The sequence below is a fragment of the Macadamia integrifolia genome, chromosome 7, assembly GCF_013358625.1.
Source record: "Macadamia integrifolia cultivar HAES 741 chromosome 7, SCU_Mint_v3, whole genome shotgun sequence".
In the NCBI taxonomy this organism is placed as follows: domain Eukaryota; kingdom Viridiplantae; phylum Streptophyta; class Magnoliopsida; order Proteales; family Proteaceae; genus Macadamia; species Macadamia integrifolia.
This window is the reverse complement of record NC_056563.1, coordinates 22,496,057-22,516,096: the sequence shown is the minus strand read 5'-3', so window position 1 is coordinate 22,516,096 and position 20,040 is coordinate 22,496,057. Positions and strand designations below refer to the sequence as shown.

The window sequence follows — 20,040 nt, the reverse complement described above, 5'->3', positions numbered from 1 at the left end:
TCGGGGGCATTGTGCTTCATTAAATAACTTTCCAAAGTATTCACTAGTTGGGGGATTGGCTCGTAAGAATGCAAGAGTTCATGGAAAAAGTGAAGTGAATTTCATTGATGAACTCCATTAAGAAAATAAATAATAAGTATAATTTGGAAATGGTACTCACTTGTCGATAATATAGAGCAACTGCAGCAAGTATTCCTGTTATTATAGGTACCAGCAACCAGATAAGAGCATCAAAACGGTAGCAAAGCCCTGCAACAAACCCACTGCAGGCAACTGCGACAAGGCATATGACACCTTCCCGCCAATTTGAAATCCACCTTGAAGAAACTAGACTTGATGCTCTATCCTTCCAACGAAGGCTTACAACACATGCTGCAACGACAGAGTAGCCTGTCTGCAGGAAAAGCGATATCATGTCAAGCACATGTAACAATTTTAAAATATCAAAAAAAAAAAAATTCTCAGCATGTCAAGGAGAAAGGTCCAAACTCCATACCAACGAGCCAACCGAAAGAATGTGTGAGAGTACATGTACATTAAATAGTCCTCCCAAGATGCCAGCAACCACACCAACCCAAACCTGAGAGTGAACAGGAGTGTGACGTGTACAGTGTACTTTTGCAAATATTGAAGGCAGTAGACCATCCCTTCCAAGCCCAAAATATAACCGAGACTGCTTATGAGAAACATGCAAACATTAAATACACGGAATCACATAATGTGCCATTAACACAAGTCAATTACATTGAACTCTGAAGTGACTCACCTGAACATACAAGCCAACTAGAAGGGTTGTAGTAAGCCCAGCAACAGCACCTATGCTAATCAATATAGTAACATATTTCAAGCCCTTTGATGTAAAAGCTGCAGATAAGGGAGCATCTTCACCAAGAAACTTGTACGGTACCATTCCAGTGATCACTAAGCAGACAGCAACATATAATATTGCACAAGCAAGAAGACTTCCAAGGATTCCTATTGGTAAATCCCTCTGAAGGTTCACAGGAGGCCAGAAAGAAACAGATAAAAGGAGTTAAGAGGAATCACATAGCTCTACAACTAGGTAAATAGAGTAAACATGTGCCAAGGTGGGACGGCTAGCAAGGAAGGATGTTGACATACCTGTGGTTTTTTAGATTCTTCAGCTGAATTAGCCACTGCATCAAATCCAACGTACGCAAAAAATACTACTGTTGCTCCAGTCATTACTGCTTTAAACCCATTTGGAGCAAAAGGAGACCAATTTGATACGTCAACCTCAAAAGAACCAACCGCAATGACAATGAACACAATAATTAACTGCATCAAAATTTCAAAGGTATCAGTTTCTCAGGGCAGAAAACTTCTTATTAAAAATTGATCATTATTTTATTTTGACAGGAAATTTTGGAGATCATATAAAGGTCAATTATGCAGTTTATGAACATGACACAGGTGCAAGAATATGGAAAACATAAGAAGTATTGAAACACAGTTCCTAATATCAATAAAATATAAGACTAATAACCAATATAGACCACAAAGTGAGTTGGTGTGTGTGTGTGTGTGTGTGTGTGTGTGTGTGTGAGAGAGAGAGAGAGAGAGAGAGAGAGAGAACTAAAATGAGAAAACCTGTGTAGAAGATCACTTGTCAAAAATGTTTGTTACCAGCAATTTCAAATCAGAATTACAAGGATGCATATTCATGTAGAAGGGTAAACTACCCAGACCATGATAGTTTACCAATGAGGTTATGACACGTATGGTATAGAAATAGCATAACGATGGCCTACTAAATACTAGTGCTTTTGTGGTACATGTGAACATGGAGAGTTTTTTTTTTTTTTTTTTTTTTTTTTTTTTTGGGGGGGGGAGGTGAGGGTTTCCCAATGTGAGACAACTGGCGGTTCCCAACTTTACAGCAGAGGCACAGATAATCTCAATGTTTAATTAAACATGTACCTCTCTCTTCTTCCAAACTATATTTCATTCACAAGACAGGCACACTGAAGGATAGTCCATTAGTGGAAGTAAACAACAACAACATCCAAAACCTTATCCCAACTTAATGGAGTCGGCTACATGGAGATTCCAAGCAAGGACAAGCGCGAGGATCCATGCAAAAAGATTGACGGGTTATAGCTAATTATAATAAGTGTCGGCTGTCAACCTGACGTACCACTACAAATCAGACATAGGCTTATAATGACAAACTAGAATAAGGTACCGGCTATCTACCTGACGTACCCATCAATGGAAGTAAAGTGGTAGGATAAAAGAACCACCTTTGTGATAGTCATAATTGAGTTCAAAGCAGATGATTCTCGAACACCGAGGCAGAGAATAATTGTCAAAACAGCTAGGAGAATTGGAGCTAATATGTTAATCGATAGAGCTCCTCCAAAGAACTCTTTACCACCATGGCCAATCCAGCTTGGAATGTGATCCTTGAATAAGGGAAAGAGCTCCAGTATGTTCACAAAATAATTTGCCAAGCTTCGTGCTATGCTAGCTGCCCCAATATGGTAATCAAGCATCAGTTGTCCAAACACGAGAAATGCTGTAAGCTCATTGAATGCTGAGTATGAATACAAGTATGCTCCACCAACAACAGCAGGAAAACGGGATGCCAATTCGGCATAACAGAGTGCATTAAGCACACAGGATGCTCCAGCCAGAATGAAACTAACTGTGACAGCTGCATCAGAGACAAGGACAGAAAACAAAAACAGGTAGACGATCAGCTAAATGCACGCCAAATGGAAAAAAGAAAAACAGGTAGACGACAGACTAACTGCAAACCACTGGAATGACAAAAATTAGCATCCATCATAGGTTATGACTTACCTTTCCAATATTTCTGGGATGCAAAAATACTACAAAGGAAAAATCCAAGAATTGCATCTACCGTAATTCTATAACCACATTCTTATATAAGTATCCACAATTTAAACATCCCAAAAAAAAATAAGAACAATCACATGTAAGTGATCTCCCAAACTATTAAGATGACTTTAACCCACACCCCCACCCCCAAAATAAATAAATAAACTCGCTAATCTGATGACAGCATCCAAACTAGCAAAGAACATAATTCCGAGAAATAAGTAAGCGGATAACTTCAAAAAATACTGCTCCAAGTACAGAATTCAACCCCCCCCCCAAAAAAAAGGACTTTGAACCGTCAAAAAAAACTTTGTAATTTCCAGTTTAAATCGAACTAAAACACCGTCATCCTATCAAAAAACAGAACTAAAACACCTTCCAAAAAGAAAGCCAGATGAATATATTGATACAGAAACAATAACAGTAAATTAAAATTGAACAAGGAGCCAATTCCTAATCGAACAATTAAAAATAATAATAATAATAATAAAATTAAAAAAAAAAAAAAAAAGGCCTAATTCCAGTACTCTAAACTATATAATTAAGAAAAAAAAGAGACGAATGTACCAGGTCCAGCATCGCGAGCAACGGTTCCGGTGACGACAAAGATACCAGCACCAATTGATGCACCGATACCTAAAAGTATAAGATCGAAGAGTCCGAGACGACGAACGAGAGCTTCACCAGAACCTGTACGGACAGTAGTATCCAAGGAAGAACTAACTAGAGGCTTGGATCTAACGGCTGAAGACCGAAAGTGAGAGAACCAAGAAGACGAAGATATACCAGAACCAGAGTATCTCTTCCGCTCTGCCATTATGGACAAAACGACTAAGAGATGAGACTTGAGAGGATCGAAATCGAGATTATACAGAGAGATTCCTACTTAATATATAAACAACAAAAAAAATTACGTTCCACATTTTGCTTCTGACACATTTACGACTAAGTTCAGTTGATCCTCTATCTACGGGTACGAAGGGATTAACAACCAATAAAATGATGCTGATCTAACGGTAAATAAGATGGGTATAAGAACGTGGATTTGAAGCGATGATTTGGAATCTGGACAAAAGGAAGCCGGGATTTGAAGGACCACGATCTTCAGTGGGTCCTGAGTGTCCTGACTACTTGCACTACATTGTGTTCAATGTTTGATGATGTGTCTACTGGTTTGACATGGCCCTACTTGCTACCCAACCCACTCATCTCTCCCAAGACCCATCCTCACAAAAACATGGGACAAGAGAAAATGCACTGACCTTGCCACTTGGTTGGTGCTTAAAGGGGCGGCCGGGGGTGGGCCCCTTGAGCACCCACCACAACAAAAAAATCTACTCCTTTTGTGGTATGCTTACACTGTTACTAGCCACGGTTCGGAGGTCGGCCACGCCCTCTATTACTTTGGGGAATAATGAAAAATTACGATTAGATGGGAGTAGGGGAGGAAAAGTCGGTATTGAGAGAGAGATATAAGTTTAGAGATTAAGAAGATGAGATAGAGAGAGGAATCGTTTGATCATAATAGTCATGCCACTCAACTATTGCTCGCCTTTCTTAAATACACATTATGAACCCACATCTAAGTAACTTGTAATTTACAATTTCACTTCCACTAAACTACCCACAATGTGATAACAAACTAATTATTCCTCATTTCTTAAGTAACTACACCCACATCGACTAACTACATAATTTTTTTACGTAATAAGATGTAACCACCCTTACACATAGCATATAGACAACACCCTAACATTTTCACCCCCTTAAAACCATCCTCGTCCACAAGGACTAGCAAAGTAAGTACCTTGAATAATTATCCCACCCCCTTAATAACGTCCTCTTATTCGTCTACTTTAAATTCCTCCTCCTCAGACCCATACCTCTCTATTAAAAATAGTCGCTTACACCGGTGACCTAGTCTTTTTTTGTATTTAGACAGGCGGTGTATTGGCATAGTTGATCCAAGCGTAGCTAATATGGTGGTGCTGCCTTGCATTTTGGATTTGATAACCAATCTACCAAATCAGAAGGAGATAAGGATCCACCTCATCCAAATCTTCTCATTTGAATTTTAAAATTCAAATATGATGATCTTATCACCGATGTTATCTCTTATGGTTGTAATTTTATTACAAGGATTGCACAAGGATTGTTTTTGCTAAGTTTTTGAATGATTTCCATTGATGTATGATTGAGTATATATAGATATTTTACAGGTACAACTGGGAAATTTAATCCCATTTAAAAAGATAAGTAAATAAAATTACAACTGTAAGAGATAAAATTGGTGATAAGATCATCATATTTGAATTTTAAAATTCAAATGAGAAGATTTAGATGAGGTGGATCCTTATCTCCTTCTGATTTGGTGGATTGGTTATCAGGATTCGAACAATCTAGCCAAGCCAATGGCCTTCGATAAAGTGGTCGGGCGAGCTGCCTTAACATCAATCCGAATGGTCTCCTTAAGACCACTTACAAACAGACTAACTTATTGTGCTGCTGTCAGACCCTTGGAGCTGCTCAGCAGCCTCTCAAACTGACTTTGAAATTCCCTTACACTACCCTCTTGCCGTAGTTTCTCAAGGTTTGCAAAGAAATCCTCATATTGGGTTGGAGACCATCCTTGAGAAGGTTTGAAGTGACAGGTTCTTCTTGCTCCTTAAGGAACTGGTACCAAAATTGGGCATCGCCTTCTAGGTGGTAAGCTGCCATTGGAGCTTGATCTTCTTGGGGAGTACGTTGAAACTGGAAGAATTGCTCTGCTCGCATAATCCAACTTGTCGGATCCATAGATCAATCATATCATGGAAGTTCCAGCTTTATATATTTAGGTATGGTGGGTCCTCCATTGCCGTCGTTCCCTATGGGCCGCTTAAGGCCGGCGTGATTAACGGAGCGCTCCTCCCATGTTCGATCAATGGAAGCTACGAAATTGTCGAACTTGGTCGTCAAAGGCTAGAACATATCATGCATTTGTTTGAGAAATCTCTCTTGGCTGGTTGTGAGGTTTCCAATTTGACCCTCCATCTATTGAAAATGTTGCTCATCGGCCATCATTGGCTTTGATATCAAGATGTTACATGTCTGTTCTGTCGGTATTGGAAGTAACCCTTAGCTACGGCCTGGAGGTTGGCCATGCCCTCTATTACTTCGTGGAATGATGAAAAGTTGCGATTAGATGGGAGTAGGGGAGGATAAGTCGGTATTGAGAGAGAGAGAGAGAGAGAGAGAGAGAGAGAGAGAGAGAGAGAGAGAGAGAGAGAGAGAGAGAGAGAGAGAGAGAGAGAGAGAGAGAGAGAGAGAGAGAGAGATAAGTTAGGAGATTAAGAAGATAAGATAGAGAGAGGAAGAGTAGTTTGATCATAATACGCATGCCACTCAACTATTGCTCACCTTTATTAAATACACATCATCAACCCACGTTTAAGTATCTTCTAATTTAGAATCCCACATCCACTAAAGTACCCACAATGTGATAACAAACTGAGTACTCCCCACTTCTTAAGTAATGACACCCACATCTACTAACTACAAGTATTAATCAGATGTAACCACCCTTACACATAGCATATGGACAACACCCTAACATACACCTACTTACAATTGCCATGTGTCTAAATTTTGTGTCAATATTATTTTGTATTTTTATAGAGAGAACAATCTAGTGCATGAGACTCTCGCTACTGAAAGAGTCTAGGAGGGGTGGATTTCAGAATAAACTGAAAATCAAGAACCATTGAAAAATTAGGACTCGGGTCCTTTCTAGTGTAGTTGGGCGCCTAGGGCACATTCGATAGCTTAGAGTATTTGAACATACACCCAACAAATGGTCATGCACCCCAAGGGATTTTTAGACATTGGATATGTGTTGGGCACCTAGTTGCGTTGGAGAGGATCTTTTTCCAAAAAAATTAAGGGGAAGATCTCATACAAGATGATCGTAAAATTGGAATGAGAAACTAAATTGACTTGAAAGGATTTATTATCTATCCAATTATCAAAATACCAAACCATTTTGTTTGTGTAATAAAAAAACATAAGGGATGTAGGAAAAAAAAACTCCTATAAGTGGGGGATTTGGGAATCCTTCTCATGGAATTGAATGCTTGATGACGTGACAAAATGGCTAATGTGGTATTGGTAAAGTTAGTGTTAGGCCTTCTGGCTTAAAAATTTCAAGAAATGAGAGAACTTTATTGGAATGTTTGTGTGCGGACTGTTTGGTTGCAAGGTAAACTAGAACGAAGGGAAACAAGAAAATATAAACCTCAAAAGAAAACTTTGGTAATCACTCATTGTCAACATGATTGTATAGACTAATTAAACATCTCACCATATTTAATAATGATGCTTTTTAGATGTAATTTTTATTTTGCTTTTCAAATTCAAAGGATTTAGATGCAAAATAAAATGATTTAAATATAGAATAATTTGGAGTTAGTAATATAATCATGTGGGGTAATAATTACAAAAGTTTATATTTTAGGTTTGAAAATTTTCAGTATTTTCTCCTTTGATTTTCCTTGCAACCAAAAGAAGCTAAAAAAAAAAAAAGGGAAAAATGTTTCCAACAAAAGTTAGAAGTTAGCAACCTCATTGTGAGGTGGCCGCTTGATATTACTAGAAATGGAGACATGGAAGGAAAAAGTGGAAGAGAGAGAAACCAAACTATGGGAACTTATGGGGATGTGTTTGGTGGAGATAAGATCTGCATCCAAACTTGCCTTCTAATTCATGGTTGGATGTGACAAAATGTGTTTTTTCATGAACTTGATATGCTTACAGTAAGGTGGTGTTAGGAAATAGAAAACCAAACTTGGATGTTTCAAAGCTATATTTTGCCACTTGGCAAAATCTTTTTGGGCTGAAATTTGATAGAGGAGCAGGGAAACTTGGGGTCCAAACTCAAGACCCCACACATATGAGCCAAGATCTGCTGCAAGGTCTCTAGTTTGACAGTTTCATAACTTTTCCTATTGCCTGTCTCCCTCCTACTCTAAAAATGTTAAAAAGATGTCAAAGTGAAGGAAAAGGAAAAGGGAAAAGAATTTCCAACATCATAAAAGATTGAAAGTTCATTATAACAGTTAACCATCAATAGAACCATTGGAAATTTGGTAGCATTTCACAATTGAAGGGGAAGAAAACTTTCTGTGAAGGGGCTGAGATAGAACTATAAGGAGATTACCTAAAAGAGACATGGAAGGGGACTTAATATCTGAAACCAAGAGTAACTTATAAGAGTTGCCCATTGTGGAAATGGAGGGAAGAGTGGAAGAAAGAGAAATCAAACTATAGGATCTTTTGGGACTTGGAGGGAAAGAATTTTTTTGCATCCGACCAGGGAAAGGCGTGAGAAACACAAATTATTGGCAGAAATAGCCATCTTTGCTAAGCTACTTGATATGCTCATAGTAAGTGTAGAAACGCAACTCTAAAATGATGCAGAAGATAATGGAAAAACAAAAACAAACAATGCACACAGATTTACGAGATTTGGCAAGACTGCTTACGTCCTCGGTGAGATAAAATCCTGCTTCACTGTCAATGGAGAATATGGTTACAATGCACGTCCTCACACCTCTCAGTATTGCTTGCATTACAGAGAAAGAAATCCTCGCTACAAGTATATAGCGAAAAAAGAAATCCTCGCTACAAGTATATAGCGAAAAACCTTAATCCGAAAAGTACAAAACTGCCCTCAAATAAAAAATTCGAGTGGGGCTGCGCTCCCCTACACCACCGCTATGCAGGGGGACCTCTTGCCTCCCTTGCAACCCCCATGGCCTGCTAACCGGCTAGCAGGGCCGGCGTCCTGCCTGTCGAGGCACCTGCACCAGTACTCCCTGGATTAAATTGTGACGGAATACAAGACTGTTGTAACCCGACAGTCACTGAGAAGGGGGGTGAATCAGTGAGTCCAATTCCGATCCCTAAAAACCTGTCCGATGTCTGGCCAAGAAAAACCTGATATACCTGTCCCTGTTTGCACACAGTCGTATGCACACTCAGCCTCTCATAGGCACTTCCAAGTATGCACACTCATTCCAAGTATGCACACGCACTTCAATATAAAATGCAAACAACAAGCACCCACAACACAGGGTTTTTACAAGGTTCGGCAATTTGCCTACATCCCCGGAGTAGTGCCTATAAAGGCTTCATACCTACTCAATACACTACTTTTGACTGCACCCACAGTCGGGAGCACCCACACCCAATTTTCTCGAGCCGAAGCTGAGATGGCACTCATAGTACCGATACAATGTGTAGCACCCACTCCTGGCGCTTAGCACCCACTAAGCACACAATAAATAATACAGTAAATTGGGGCTTATATCAATGCCTTACAGTCAAGCTCTGCCTAGCATATGCATCCACAACTAGCTAGCATGCTTACAGTTCATCCACAACTAACCTAGCATGTATACATTCATCCACAACTAACCCTAACATACATACATACATGTAATGTAAAATCACAGGTTAGAGAATCTCACAACCGATTGCCTGGGATGACTGGAAACTTATACTGACAAGTTTGGTGCTCACACCTTCTCTCTCCTTGGCTTCTTGCTCTTCAAAGCAAACACATCATTGCTTTCTTCTCTTCTTCCTTGGCTTTGAGTTAATGTATCATTAACACACTTCAACCACCTCTTTTACCTTCTTTAATGGCCTAAGAACATTTATCATCAAGAATGTATGTTCATTCAAGGACCAACAAAGAGGGGGAAGCTTCTCCTACCAAAACTGTAGCCTTATTTCACTCAAAACCCATTTTTCGCTTCCATGGTGTAGGGCTTGAAAAAACAAAGAAGCTGCAACCTGGTTCACCCAAATCCGACTTAAAATGAGGGAGATATGACCTTTTAAAGTTGGAGCAATGAGATAGCCTAAAATGGAATCTTCGTAGGGGTGGCGTAGGCTACACCGGCAGCGCGCGCAACAAGGGCGAAATCTGACCGTAGATCTCATATAAAAGATCTTGTAATATAATCCGTCGGATTAAACCAACGGACAATAGATCCAAACCATTAAATTTGAATCTAGATGATGTCATCATGACGTAGGTGCTGACATCGTCAGAAGTGTTGTCGATCTATGATTGGTTACTTTTCTGGATTTTAAGGGAGCTTGTCTCCCACTCATAAAAGAGAAATGCATATCGACCGTTGGATCCAAATCCTCTATCATGCTTTAATCAGATTTCATGAGATCATTAAGATCAGAATCTTTTTTATACCTTCTATACACGCGCGAAACACCACAACATACCTTGATAAGGTGTAGCGCCAGTGCATCAAGAATTATGCACCAAACCAATCAAATTCTACGCGCAAGCATCTATCTCGTCCATGTCAGTGCAAAATCTCAGCAGCCTTTGGATGGGCATCAAGCCTATGTGGTCGAATCTTGGCCATCCATTTCACTTCCCTTTACTCCTCTTTATTACAATCAAGCCCCTGCCTCCATATGTTTCAGTGCTTAAAGACCCCTTGCAACTCAGACCTTCAAAATATTTAAATTACGCAAAAGCCCCTCGAATTTCAACAATAAATTCCGAAAAATCCACCCAACACCGAGAGCAACTGATGGATTTTCGATTTGGATTTTCGAACCAACTTTACGGAAACACTTATAACTTTTTCATACGATATTCGATCGCGATGAAACGAAGTGCGTTGGAATCGTAACTGGATGCTCTACCACTTTTCAGAAGACTCAATAATCTGAATCATCCATGTAAAAAGACCAAAATGCCCCTACACCTTTCCAATGACGTATCTTTCTCATACGGAATCGGAATGTGATGAAATCAGAACCGTTGGAAAGATTGTATTTTTATCGTATTGTTACATGTAGAACACTTCCTTTAAAAAATTCATCTTCAATGCCAAAACTGCCCTCGACTGCCACAAATGCCGTAACTTCTTCATACGGTATCGGAATGTGACGAAATCAAATGCACTGGACTAGGTAAATTACAATCTATCTTTTTCATGAGAACTGATCTTCCAAAAATGTCATTTTCACTGCCAAAAATGCCCTCGATCATAAATAGGCCAATTTTGTCAGTTTTGACCCAGAAACCTGCACCACCTATTAATGATGTATTAAGCCACTCCATGCATACCAAGCTGCTCTGTTATCTCATCGGTGACACTGGACACTGCCATGTCATCATTTTCATACACGTCACCCAAACTGGCCACGTCATCACTGCCACGTGGCCGAGTTGCCAACAAGGACAACCATAAAACAACAAAGACATCGTACACCAACAATAAGGTGGAGTTCAAAAATAGAAACCAAAACTTTGGAGACGCATTACTCTCTGAAATGTCCAAAAACACAATGTAGTAAGATTATCAACCTTTATAATTCATGATGGTGCTTGAAAATAAAAAAATCTTGTGTAAAATGGAAACCACCACTACCCAACTCCTCTTTCCAGATCAATGTTCAGAGTAGCAATAAAAATGGAATTGGTAAATGTGGTGTGGGTATAGTAATATATGACTCAAAATGTCTCTATTTGGTAGCAGAAGGAATTCCATGTTCAGTCACAACTGAAACTGCTGAAAGTTGAGCTTTATAGAAATGATTAGAAGTAGTTACTGGATCTTACTTTGGGCCAGCAATTGTTGTGACTGATGAAAAATAGGTTTTTTAATGGTGTCATCAGGATAATTATGCAGTATGACAGTGGCCCTTTGCCCCATTTACTCATTTTGGATGTTAAAAGTTTTCATGAACTCTATTGAAAATGTAAGTTTGTTTGATTTCCCATGAGACAGCTAATATTGAGGTTTATGTGTTAATGTATGTTCCAACCAAGTCCGGCAGGGTCGACTCTGTCGCATCAAACAAGAAAGATCTAAAACAAGGAGAGAACTCAACATTTCAGTCATAGGAGGGACAAAAAGGAAAATACAAGAGGAATTCCTGAGTGATTATTAAATAATAGGATAGGGTTTTCTAAGCTAATAAGATGGTTGGAATCTGTTGCAAGATAAGCTTGGGATTACCTTTCAGAAGATACTACTAGATAAACATTCCATTCTCTCTTTCTCTTATTCTCTTTTCTTCTTCTTCCTTCAATACATGAATACTGTTCTAACCTGTTTTGATATTGCTATAGATACAATTAAGCTATACCATTTATTGGCTACATATGGATCATGGCAGGCCTGGCCAGAAATTGCCAAGCCCATCTCGTGTGCCATGAGTCTGACCCAAAAGCACCTATGTAGTAACTCCATGCAATTGTCCTTCTCTTTGAATCTTCATGTTTCAATAAAAATATTTCATCCCTGGTTATCCAAAATATTAAGTGGCTTACCACAACTAAATATTTTGAGTACTAAAATAGCACCATTGTATGTCCTATTAGTACTTCGGGCAATTATGGAAATCTTATACTAACTTCAGGAGGTTGATTCATAGAAATAGAACAGTTAACCTAACTGGAAGGAAAGCACCAAAACGGAAAAAGGATAAGAGTCAGAGAGGGAAGAAGAATGTGCAATAATAACTCCATTTGGGTGTTCCAAATTTTTCATAGTTCAACAAAGTACAGATAAAAATTTCACAAAACTCATATGACCAACTAGCTGCACTTGGTTCACAAATAATATAATTACCTCTAAGCTGAAAAGCCAAAAATAAAATTAACATGATCAGAGTCCTATTGGACCTAATAGAAAATCTTTTACTGAACCCCTGATGTTGCAACTCCTTTTCTCACAAATTTTCCATGTTAAATATTATATCTGAGAAAAAAAAATCTTTTCTCAGATCAAAGAAGAAGACTTTATTTCATCTCTAAACTAATCAGAAGATATCGCCACATATGAATTACATTTCCAAAAATATCTACACAACCATTGCAACTGCTCAACTCCAAGTAAAGCCCGCGTAATAGATACAATATGCTATAACACAACATCATGACAGCACCAATCCCTTGAATTGAGCAGCCGAAGGAAAGGCAAATGGTTGAAATTAATAGTACTATAATACAGTCAATCAAGTTGCATTGTAACTATCCTGATCATGGTTGGTAATTAGAGCTTCTTCTATAGATGGCTGATCATAAACTAGTATCTGATTTGAACTTCCGGGATTGGCATGGTACTGCCCATAAAATGCATAGATACCGACTGAGATGATGATGAGAACAACAAATCTCAACCATGCTTCCGGGTGTAGCTGGAAAAGAACACAACATGTTGTTAATCTATGAATCTCAAATTCCTTTATTTTTCCTATCAAATTTTATCGACAATCAATCCATCGATAGTTATCTATTGATATGTAACTGCACTTTACACTTTAGAAGCAAACCTGAGCAAACAAAAATATGTTGAAGAAGATGCAGCAAACTGGAAAAACAGGAACTACTGGACAACAAAACCCAGGTGGGTCTACGTAAACCTGAACAGAAAAAACAGAGAAGAGAGTTAAATGGAATGAGGCAGAGTAAAATTTGAAATAGTATATGACCTGCAACTTATACTAGTGTGCAAATCAGCTGCACACAAATATTATTCCCTTCTGAATTACATTCCCTTCCAAACTTCCCAAGATTATCAAAAGCCTAAGGTGGTTTCTAATGGCCTTTTCAACCTATAAAAGCGATAAAAGAGCCTCACAATTCATGACCAACTTTAGTCCCATGGGAGGTTACTTAAAGCATAAGGAAACCAGAGAAATGTAAAAAGAGGCAAAAGGAATTACACCTCCTCTTTATCCCATCACTTGATATCCTAATCAAAACGAGTATTACATAAAGTTTCCAACAAGAAAATTTCACACAAGTGACTAGATACTGACACCATGACCACTACCCTCTGTTCTTTCCTGATTTTCCCCTTTCTCCCTGATTAAAAAACATGTGCTCCCAAACTGTGGAAATTGTGGAAATGCATCCACTTCCCAGTAGCATTTCCATTACAGAACCTTGCAACATTCGAAACACTTGCGAACCAAGTGAATGAAAAATTGGCACTAACTTCCAGCAAGTCAAGTAGCAATAGGGAAAGGGGAAAAAAAAAAATTGATGAATAATGTTTACGATAAATAAACATATTAACATGTTAATCATACATAATACTCACTTGACGATAATGAAGAGCAACAGCAGCAATTACTGCTATCACTGCAGTCACCAGGTACAAGACAAATGAAGCACCAAAACGAAAGCAAAGTCCGGCTCCAAAGCCACAGCAGGAAATTATGAGAAGGCAAAGGACACCTTCCAGCCAGGTTGAAATCCAGCTTGTAGAAACTTCACTTACTCCTGCATCCTTCCAACGAAGAGTTACAACGCATGCTGAAACAACAGAATAGCCAGTCTGTAAATAAACCAGGTAGGTGTAAGTGAGGTGGCTTAGTTAAAAGTTCAGCTTCTATCAACCATAAAAAATAATTAAAATCGGATGAAAAGCATCCTAAACATGTTAGACAGGAAGCTAAAGCAAGATCATACCAATGAACCAACAGAAAGAACGTGTGAGAGCAGATGCACATCAAATAGCCCTGCCAAGGTGCCAGTAATCACCCCAACCCAGATTTGAGAAAAAATAGGAGTCCGACATGTTTTGTGTACTTCTGCAAACGCTGAAGGTAGTAAACCATCCCTTCCAAGTGCCAGATAAAACCTAGGCTGCTCACAAGAGACACCTGATCGGTAATTACAGAGGCACACATGCTGTGCAAGAGTGGCATGTTACTAATAATGAAATCTGAAGTGACTCACATGAACATACAAATGAACCAGAAGGTTTGTGGTTAGCCCGGCAACAGCACCAATGCTGACGAAAATAGACATGTACTTCAAGCCCTTAAGTTCAAAAGCTTTAGCCAAAGGAGCATCATCACCAAGAAGCATGTATGAAACCATCCCAGTAATCACCAAGCAGACACCAATATATAAGGCTCCACATATAAGAAAACTCCCAAGAATGGCTATTGGTAAATCCCTCTGAAAGTTAAAAAGAGTAGAAGAAATGAGTTAGAAGAATTGGATTGAATCATAACTTCAAAAATACATCGAACACGCAATTGGTTAGGAATGCTTGGCACCAAAAGGCATCAGATTGTTGTCTAGTTGACGTGCCTGTGGTCTTTTACTTTCTTCAGCTGAGCTAGTCACTGCCTCATATCCTAAATATGAGAAGAATACTGCACTTGCTCCAGTCACTGTTGCATTAAACCCATTTGGAACAAATGGAGACCAATTTGATACATCAACCTCGAAAGCACCAAAAATGATGACAAGGAGAACAATGGTTATCTGCAAAAGTAGCATCATACAAGTATATCAAGACAAAGCCAACTTAGCCTATATAATGCTACTGATAGTAACAGAGAAGGTTGAACATTAATAAGGGCCTATGACGCAATCAAAAGCATTATAAATGTTCCATGATGTGGGGAAAATAGGAATATTATAAAGCTTGAAGAGCATCACTCTTAGTATAGAAGGTCAATTAACAGCCAAGGATAAACAAGACTATTGGATATACTCATATATTATTATCAAACATGTGCAAGATGAATGAGTGCAAGCCCGCACCGCAGTAAATGAACAATCTGGTCCACTAGAGCAAACAGGGTACCTTTGTCAAAGTCATAAATAAGTTCAAAACAGACAATCCTCCAACACCCTGGCAAAGAACTATTGTCACCATTGCAATGAGAATTGGAGCTAATATATTAATTGATATAACTCCTCCAAAGAACTCTTTGCCTCCATGTCCTCCCATCCAGCTTGGAACATTTTCTTTGAAAATTGGAAATATCTCTAGCATGTTCACCAGATAACTAGCCAAACTCCGTGCTACGCTGGCTGACCCAATATGCCCATCAAAAATAAGTTGAATGAAAAGCAGAAAAGCTGTGAGCTCATTGAAGGCTGTATATGAATACAAGTATGGCCCTCCAACAACAGCAGGAAAACGAGATGCCAGTTCAGCGAAACAGAAAGCATTTAGCGCACTCACCAATCCAGCAAAACCATAACTAATTGTGACACCTGCAATGGAAAAAGTTAGATAATATACAAGTTATACATCCTGACATCCTATCAATTATATCTAAGCAGAAAAAACAGAAAGTTATACAGAGTTAAATTGCACATATTCTCCTAAAACAGTAAAGCATAAGTGTTTCCAGACTTTAACTTAAGAATCCACCCCCCCCCCCCCCCACTCCATATTTCCCTTCCCTAGAATGCTTGAAATAATTAAATCAATTCTTCATAAGCTGTCTTTTAACTTTTCTGAACAGACTGTTTCTCATGTGGCAACTATAATTAGTCCACAGAAACAGAACCCAGATTCTTAGGAGCTTTTCTGTTTAAAAACAAACAATCAAAAGGATCAATTACAAAGTTAGGATCATTATACAATTCTGATCTTGGAAGAAACTATTTGGTTCACAAGTTATGGTCACAATTCACTAACAGTCTTTGGCAAATCCCCGTAGAACTGAAAAAAAAGGGACACAATCAACACAACCAGAGAGAGAGAAAGAGAGAGAGAGAGAGAGAGAGAGAGAGAGTTCTATGCAAATAAAAACCTCAAGAATCTAAAAAAAGGGACAATTTTTAGGATTTCACAGTTCAAAATTTACTTGGGCCAACATCATGAGCGACTGCGCCAGTAATGGCAAAGATTCCTGCACCAATTGTTCCTCCAATTCCAATAAGGATAAGATCAAAAAGACCCAAACGACGAAGAAGGCCTCCTTTAGACACCGTGGATGTGCAAGCTTCTGAAGAATAAGGAGTAAGAGGTTTGGCTCTGAGAGCTGAGGAGAAGAAACGGGACAGCCATGAAGAAGACGAACCCATTAGCCACAACAAAGATCAAAATCAGAATTCAGAACTAAAAAAAGCACAGAATTACGATTCTTCGCGGTTTCCATTTTATAACTTCAAATCTCAAATCAAAAGAAACAAATAGGCAGTAGCGTCGAGGGATGGTGGATGTGTACGTTGCTTGTCGCGCCATTTTTGATTTTTTCCTCTCAACTGCTTGAGAGGATGTTTAGAGTGGTGGAACCCAACATCGTAAGTACACCCTATGAAACCGTTGGATTGGAATAAGTAATCAATACAGTTGACTACAGTGATGCCATCATCGTGGAAGCTGAAAAGGATATTTTTTTAGAAAAGTTCTCTTCTTCTCATTTATGCAGTGAATGACGTAGTCTGGGCAGCCCGGCTGCGTGCCCAGACTTTTCTCTACATGGGCCTCTTTCTCGTGGTGTGAGGGAGAGAGTGACGTGGTCTGGTATCCCGGCGGTGTTCCTAAGCTCTAGATTTTTAATTGCATGAGCGTCTTTTCCATGGGTTGGGTGGAGGTGGGGAGTGACAATTACTCTCGGCAGCCTGACGGTTGCTCTTTTCATTTTGTTGAAACAAACTTTTCCCTTTTGTTGAAAAAGACATGCCAATTGTCCTAATCCAATGCCAATCAGTGATCCTTTCCACACAACCCCTACCACTAAATCTTGGAGCTTTCCAAAACGATTACTTAACTTTCTATATAAGCCCTATAACCTCTCAAGTCTCCAGTCTCAAGTCTCAACCGTGCATTAGGTTCATATTAAGAAAAAAACAAATTGAGTTTTCTATTCACAAATTCTCTTAATCCATGGGATTTGATCCTTTTGATTAAACTAAGAAAAGGCACTTCAGACTTTTGGTAAATAAGGGCAAGAGTTAATGATTATATTTTCTATTTTGAAAATTCAATCATATCATCGGATCATGCAGAATAAAGAGTTCTTTCTTCACCATGAGTGGTGGAAAACTTTCTCTTAAAACAAATCTGATCTTCCATGAGGATTCAATGTCATCTCTTCGCAGTGAGATTGTGCTGCTATTTTAATTCAGATTCAAACCATTACATGGATTTAGTTCTTGGTATCAGTAGTGGTATCGGTCTCTGCTGATACCGATATGATCTGGACCTGTATTGGAGAGAATCGGTGCATATCGATCATTTTTACCCCTTGCTTTTCAGAAAAAGTACAATTCTTTTTACTGTTTTACCTTTGAAACGATATGGATAACCGATCCAGATCGGTCTCAGCTAATACAGATATGATATGGCCAAGACAACCGATAGGATACCGATACTTGAAACCATGTTACCATGATCCTCTTTCTAAAAGATTAAAAAAAAAAATCCTTTCCAAAATGAGAAATATTGTACCATGAGTCCATGATACCCGGTGGATGAAACTATTTCTCCCCATTTATGAAGAGCAAAGGGTCTCTTACATCAGCCCTCGTAGCAGGTTGTTTTATACCTTTTCCATTTAATTGGGATTTTCTTATCAAATGATTTGTATCTTTACATTTTTATTTTTTTTTAGAAAAAGTTTGGATATGCCACTAGTATATCATAAGCTAGCGTCCATTGTGTCAATCTCTCTCTTCTCCCTTTTTGAAATGACCCACATATCCTTCTTATATGATACCTGACCATATGCCCCCATCAGTGTTGTCCACTAATTTATTGTACACTAGCAACATATCTATCGCTTTCTTTTTCTTTTTTCTTTTCTTTTTTCCAACAAAGGTAAAACATGTCATTTTAGATGTTTACTTGAGAAATGTAAAAAAACAATGAGAGTTTTTGACAATAACATATGATAAGATATTTTTCAAATTATATTAAAAACCATTATTTACCCTCAATTAAAGAATTTTGAAAATAAAACAAGGGGCGCTCAAAAGAAGGTGTTAAGTTCTAAACATAATAATGGAGTTATCACTTAGACCTTCCCAATGAATAAGTACTTAAAACATGGCATTGTGCAAAGTATCTATCCATTTGTTTTCTACTATTTTTCAAAAGAAAAATATTACACCCTCGATAAAGCAAGAAGCACTCAAAAGAAGGTGTTAAGATCTAAACATGACAATAGAGTCATCATTTAGATCATCCCAATTAACAAATACTTAAAACATGGAATTGTGCAAAATATATATCCATTTGTTTTCTGCTATTTTTTAAAAGAAAAATGTTACACTTTCAATTAAGAAAATAAAATAAAATAAAACAATGAGCACTCAAAAGAAGGTGTTAAGTTCTATATACAACAATAGAGATATCATTTAGGCCTTCCTAATGAATAAATACTTAAAACATGGCATTGTGCAAAATATCTATCCGTTTGTTTTCAACTATTTCAAAAGGAAAATGTCACAAACGCAATCCTATATGTATATGTCCTCTCATACGCTCTCTCCACATCTCTCATCATTATTATGTTGGGCCCCACATTACACTCCAACATCCTCCGAAAAGGAGGTTTCCCTCTCTCTAATGCATTTGATACCAATAAAAAAGATTAACATATCAATCTCTTTCCCTTTTTTTAAATTTATTTCTTTTATCTTTTCGATATTTCCCTATCTTTAAACTACAATTGTTGATTATCTGATGATGACAGGAAACTCTATTGAAACAAGTAAATGGGATATCTTAGCAACAAGCTCAACCATGGTTAGCAAAAATGGGAACGGCCAAAAAATGATAACGGTCGGTATGGGTTTTAAACAGTGAAAACTTTGAACAATACAATAAAGAGAGAGAGAGAGAGAGAGAGAGAGAGAGAGAGAGAGAGAGAGAAGGGTAAAAAAATGAATAATGAATGGTACAGGTTTGAAGCGTGTAGATTTCAAACAAACGGGATTAAAAAGAAAAAACCCTAGTATTCTCATATAAATTAAGGAATTATTACTTTTTTTTTTTTTTTGTGAAAGAATTATTACATGAAAACCTGCATCTAATGTTCAAAACAATTATAATATCCAATATTAATATATACATATTCAATGTCTTATTATAAGTTCTAAGACATATCATTGAATATCATCCAACATTAATTCTAAATTCATAAACCACACAAGTCCAAAGTCTTATTGAGCAGCATGATTGGCTATGATGTTGTTAATTGTTAACATAGTCAATACACTCTTGGAGTGATAAATGTTCAGCAAATACATTAATTTGTGGCTCAATTTTGGGGTCTATATATTGTATTGGAGTTGAAGGTGTTTTAAACGTGTTTAGAACGGGAAAGCTTTTCATTTACTTTTTTTTCCCGTATCTTTGGGAAATATACAGCATAATGTGTTAAAAA

The 20,040-nt window shown here is 38.0% G+C and overlaps 2 protein-coding genes across 4 annotated transcripts in view; both read right to left on the bottom strand.

The window, feature by feature from the left end:
• The window catches only part of LOC122084361 (cationic amino acid transporter 9, chloroplastic-like), an 8,384-nt gene extending 4,651 nt beyond the window's left edge, over nt 1–3,733 (bottom strand). For all 3 annotated transcript variants that reach the window (XM_042652549.1, XM_042652550.1, XM_042652548.1), the window contains exons 1-6: nt 3,433–3,733; nt 2,265–2,677; nt 1,123–1,299; nt 767–991; nt 497–673; nt 161–394 (exon numbers count right to left, since the gene is read on the bottom strand). In XM_042652549.1, coding sequence (XP_042508483.1) covers nt 161–394; nt 497–673; nt 767–991; nt 1,123–1,299; nt 2,265–2,677; nt 3,433–3,682 — 1,476 coding nt within the window. In that variant the 5' untranslated portion in view covers nt 3,683–3,733. The remainder of the gene's footprint in view (nt 1–160; nt 395–496; nt 674–766; nt 992–1,122; nt 1,300–2,264; nt 2,678–3,432) is intronic.
• An 8,972-nt stretch (nt 3,734–12,705) lies between these two features.
• Nucleotides 12,706–16,836, bottom strand: LOC122085040 (cationic amino acid transporter 9, chloroplastic-like). Its single transcript, XM_042653476.1, has 8 exons — nt 16,513–16,836; nt 15,498–15,913; nt 14,996–15,172; nt 14,636–14,860; nt 14,366–14,542; nt 13,995–14,231; nt 13,222–13,311; nt 12,706–13,086 (listed from the first exon to the last, which is right to left on the bottom strand). Exons 1-8 carry the CDS (start codon nt 16,730–16,732, stop codon nt 12,904–12,906), a joined length of 1,725 nt encoding a protein of 574 aa, XP_042509410.1. The 5' UTR covers nt 16,733–16,836; the 3' UTR covers nt 12,706–12,903.
• Between the last annotated feature and the right edge of the window lie 3,204 nt (nt 16,837–20,040).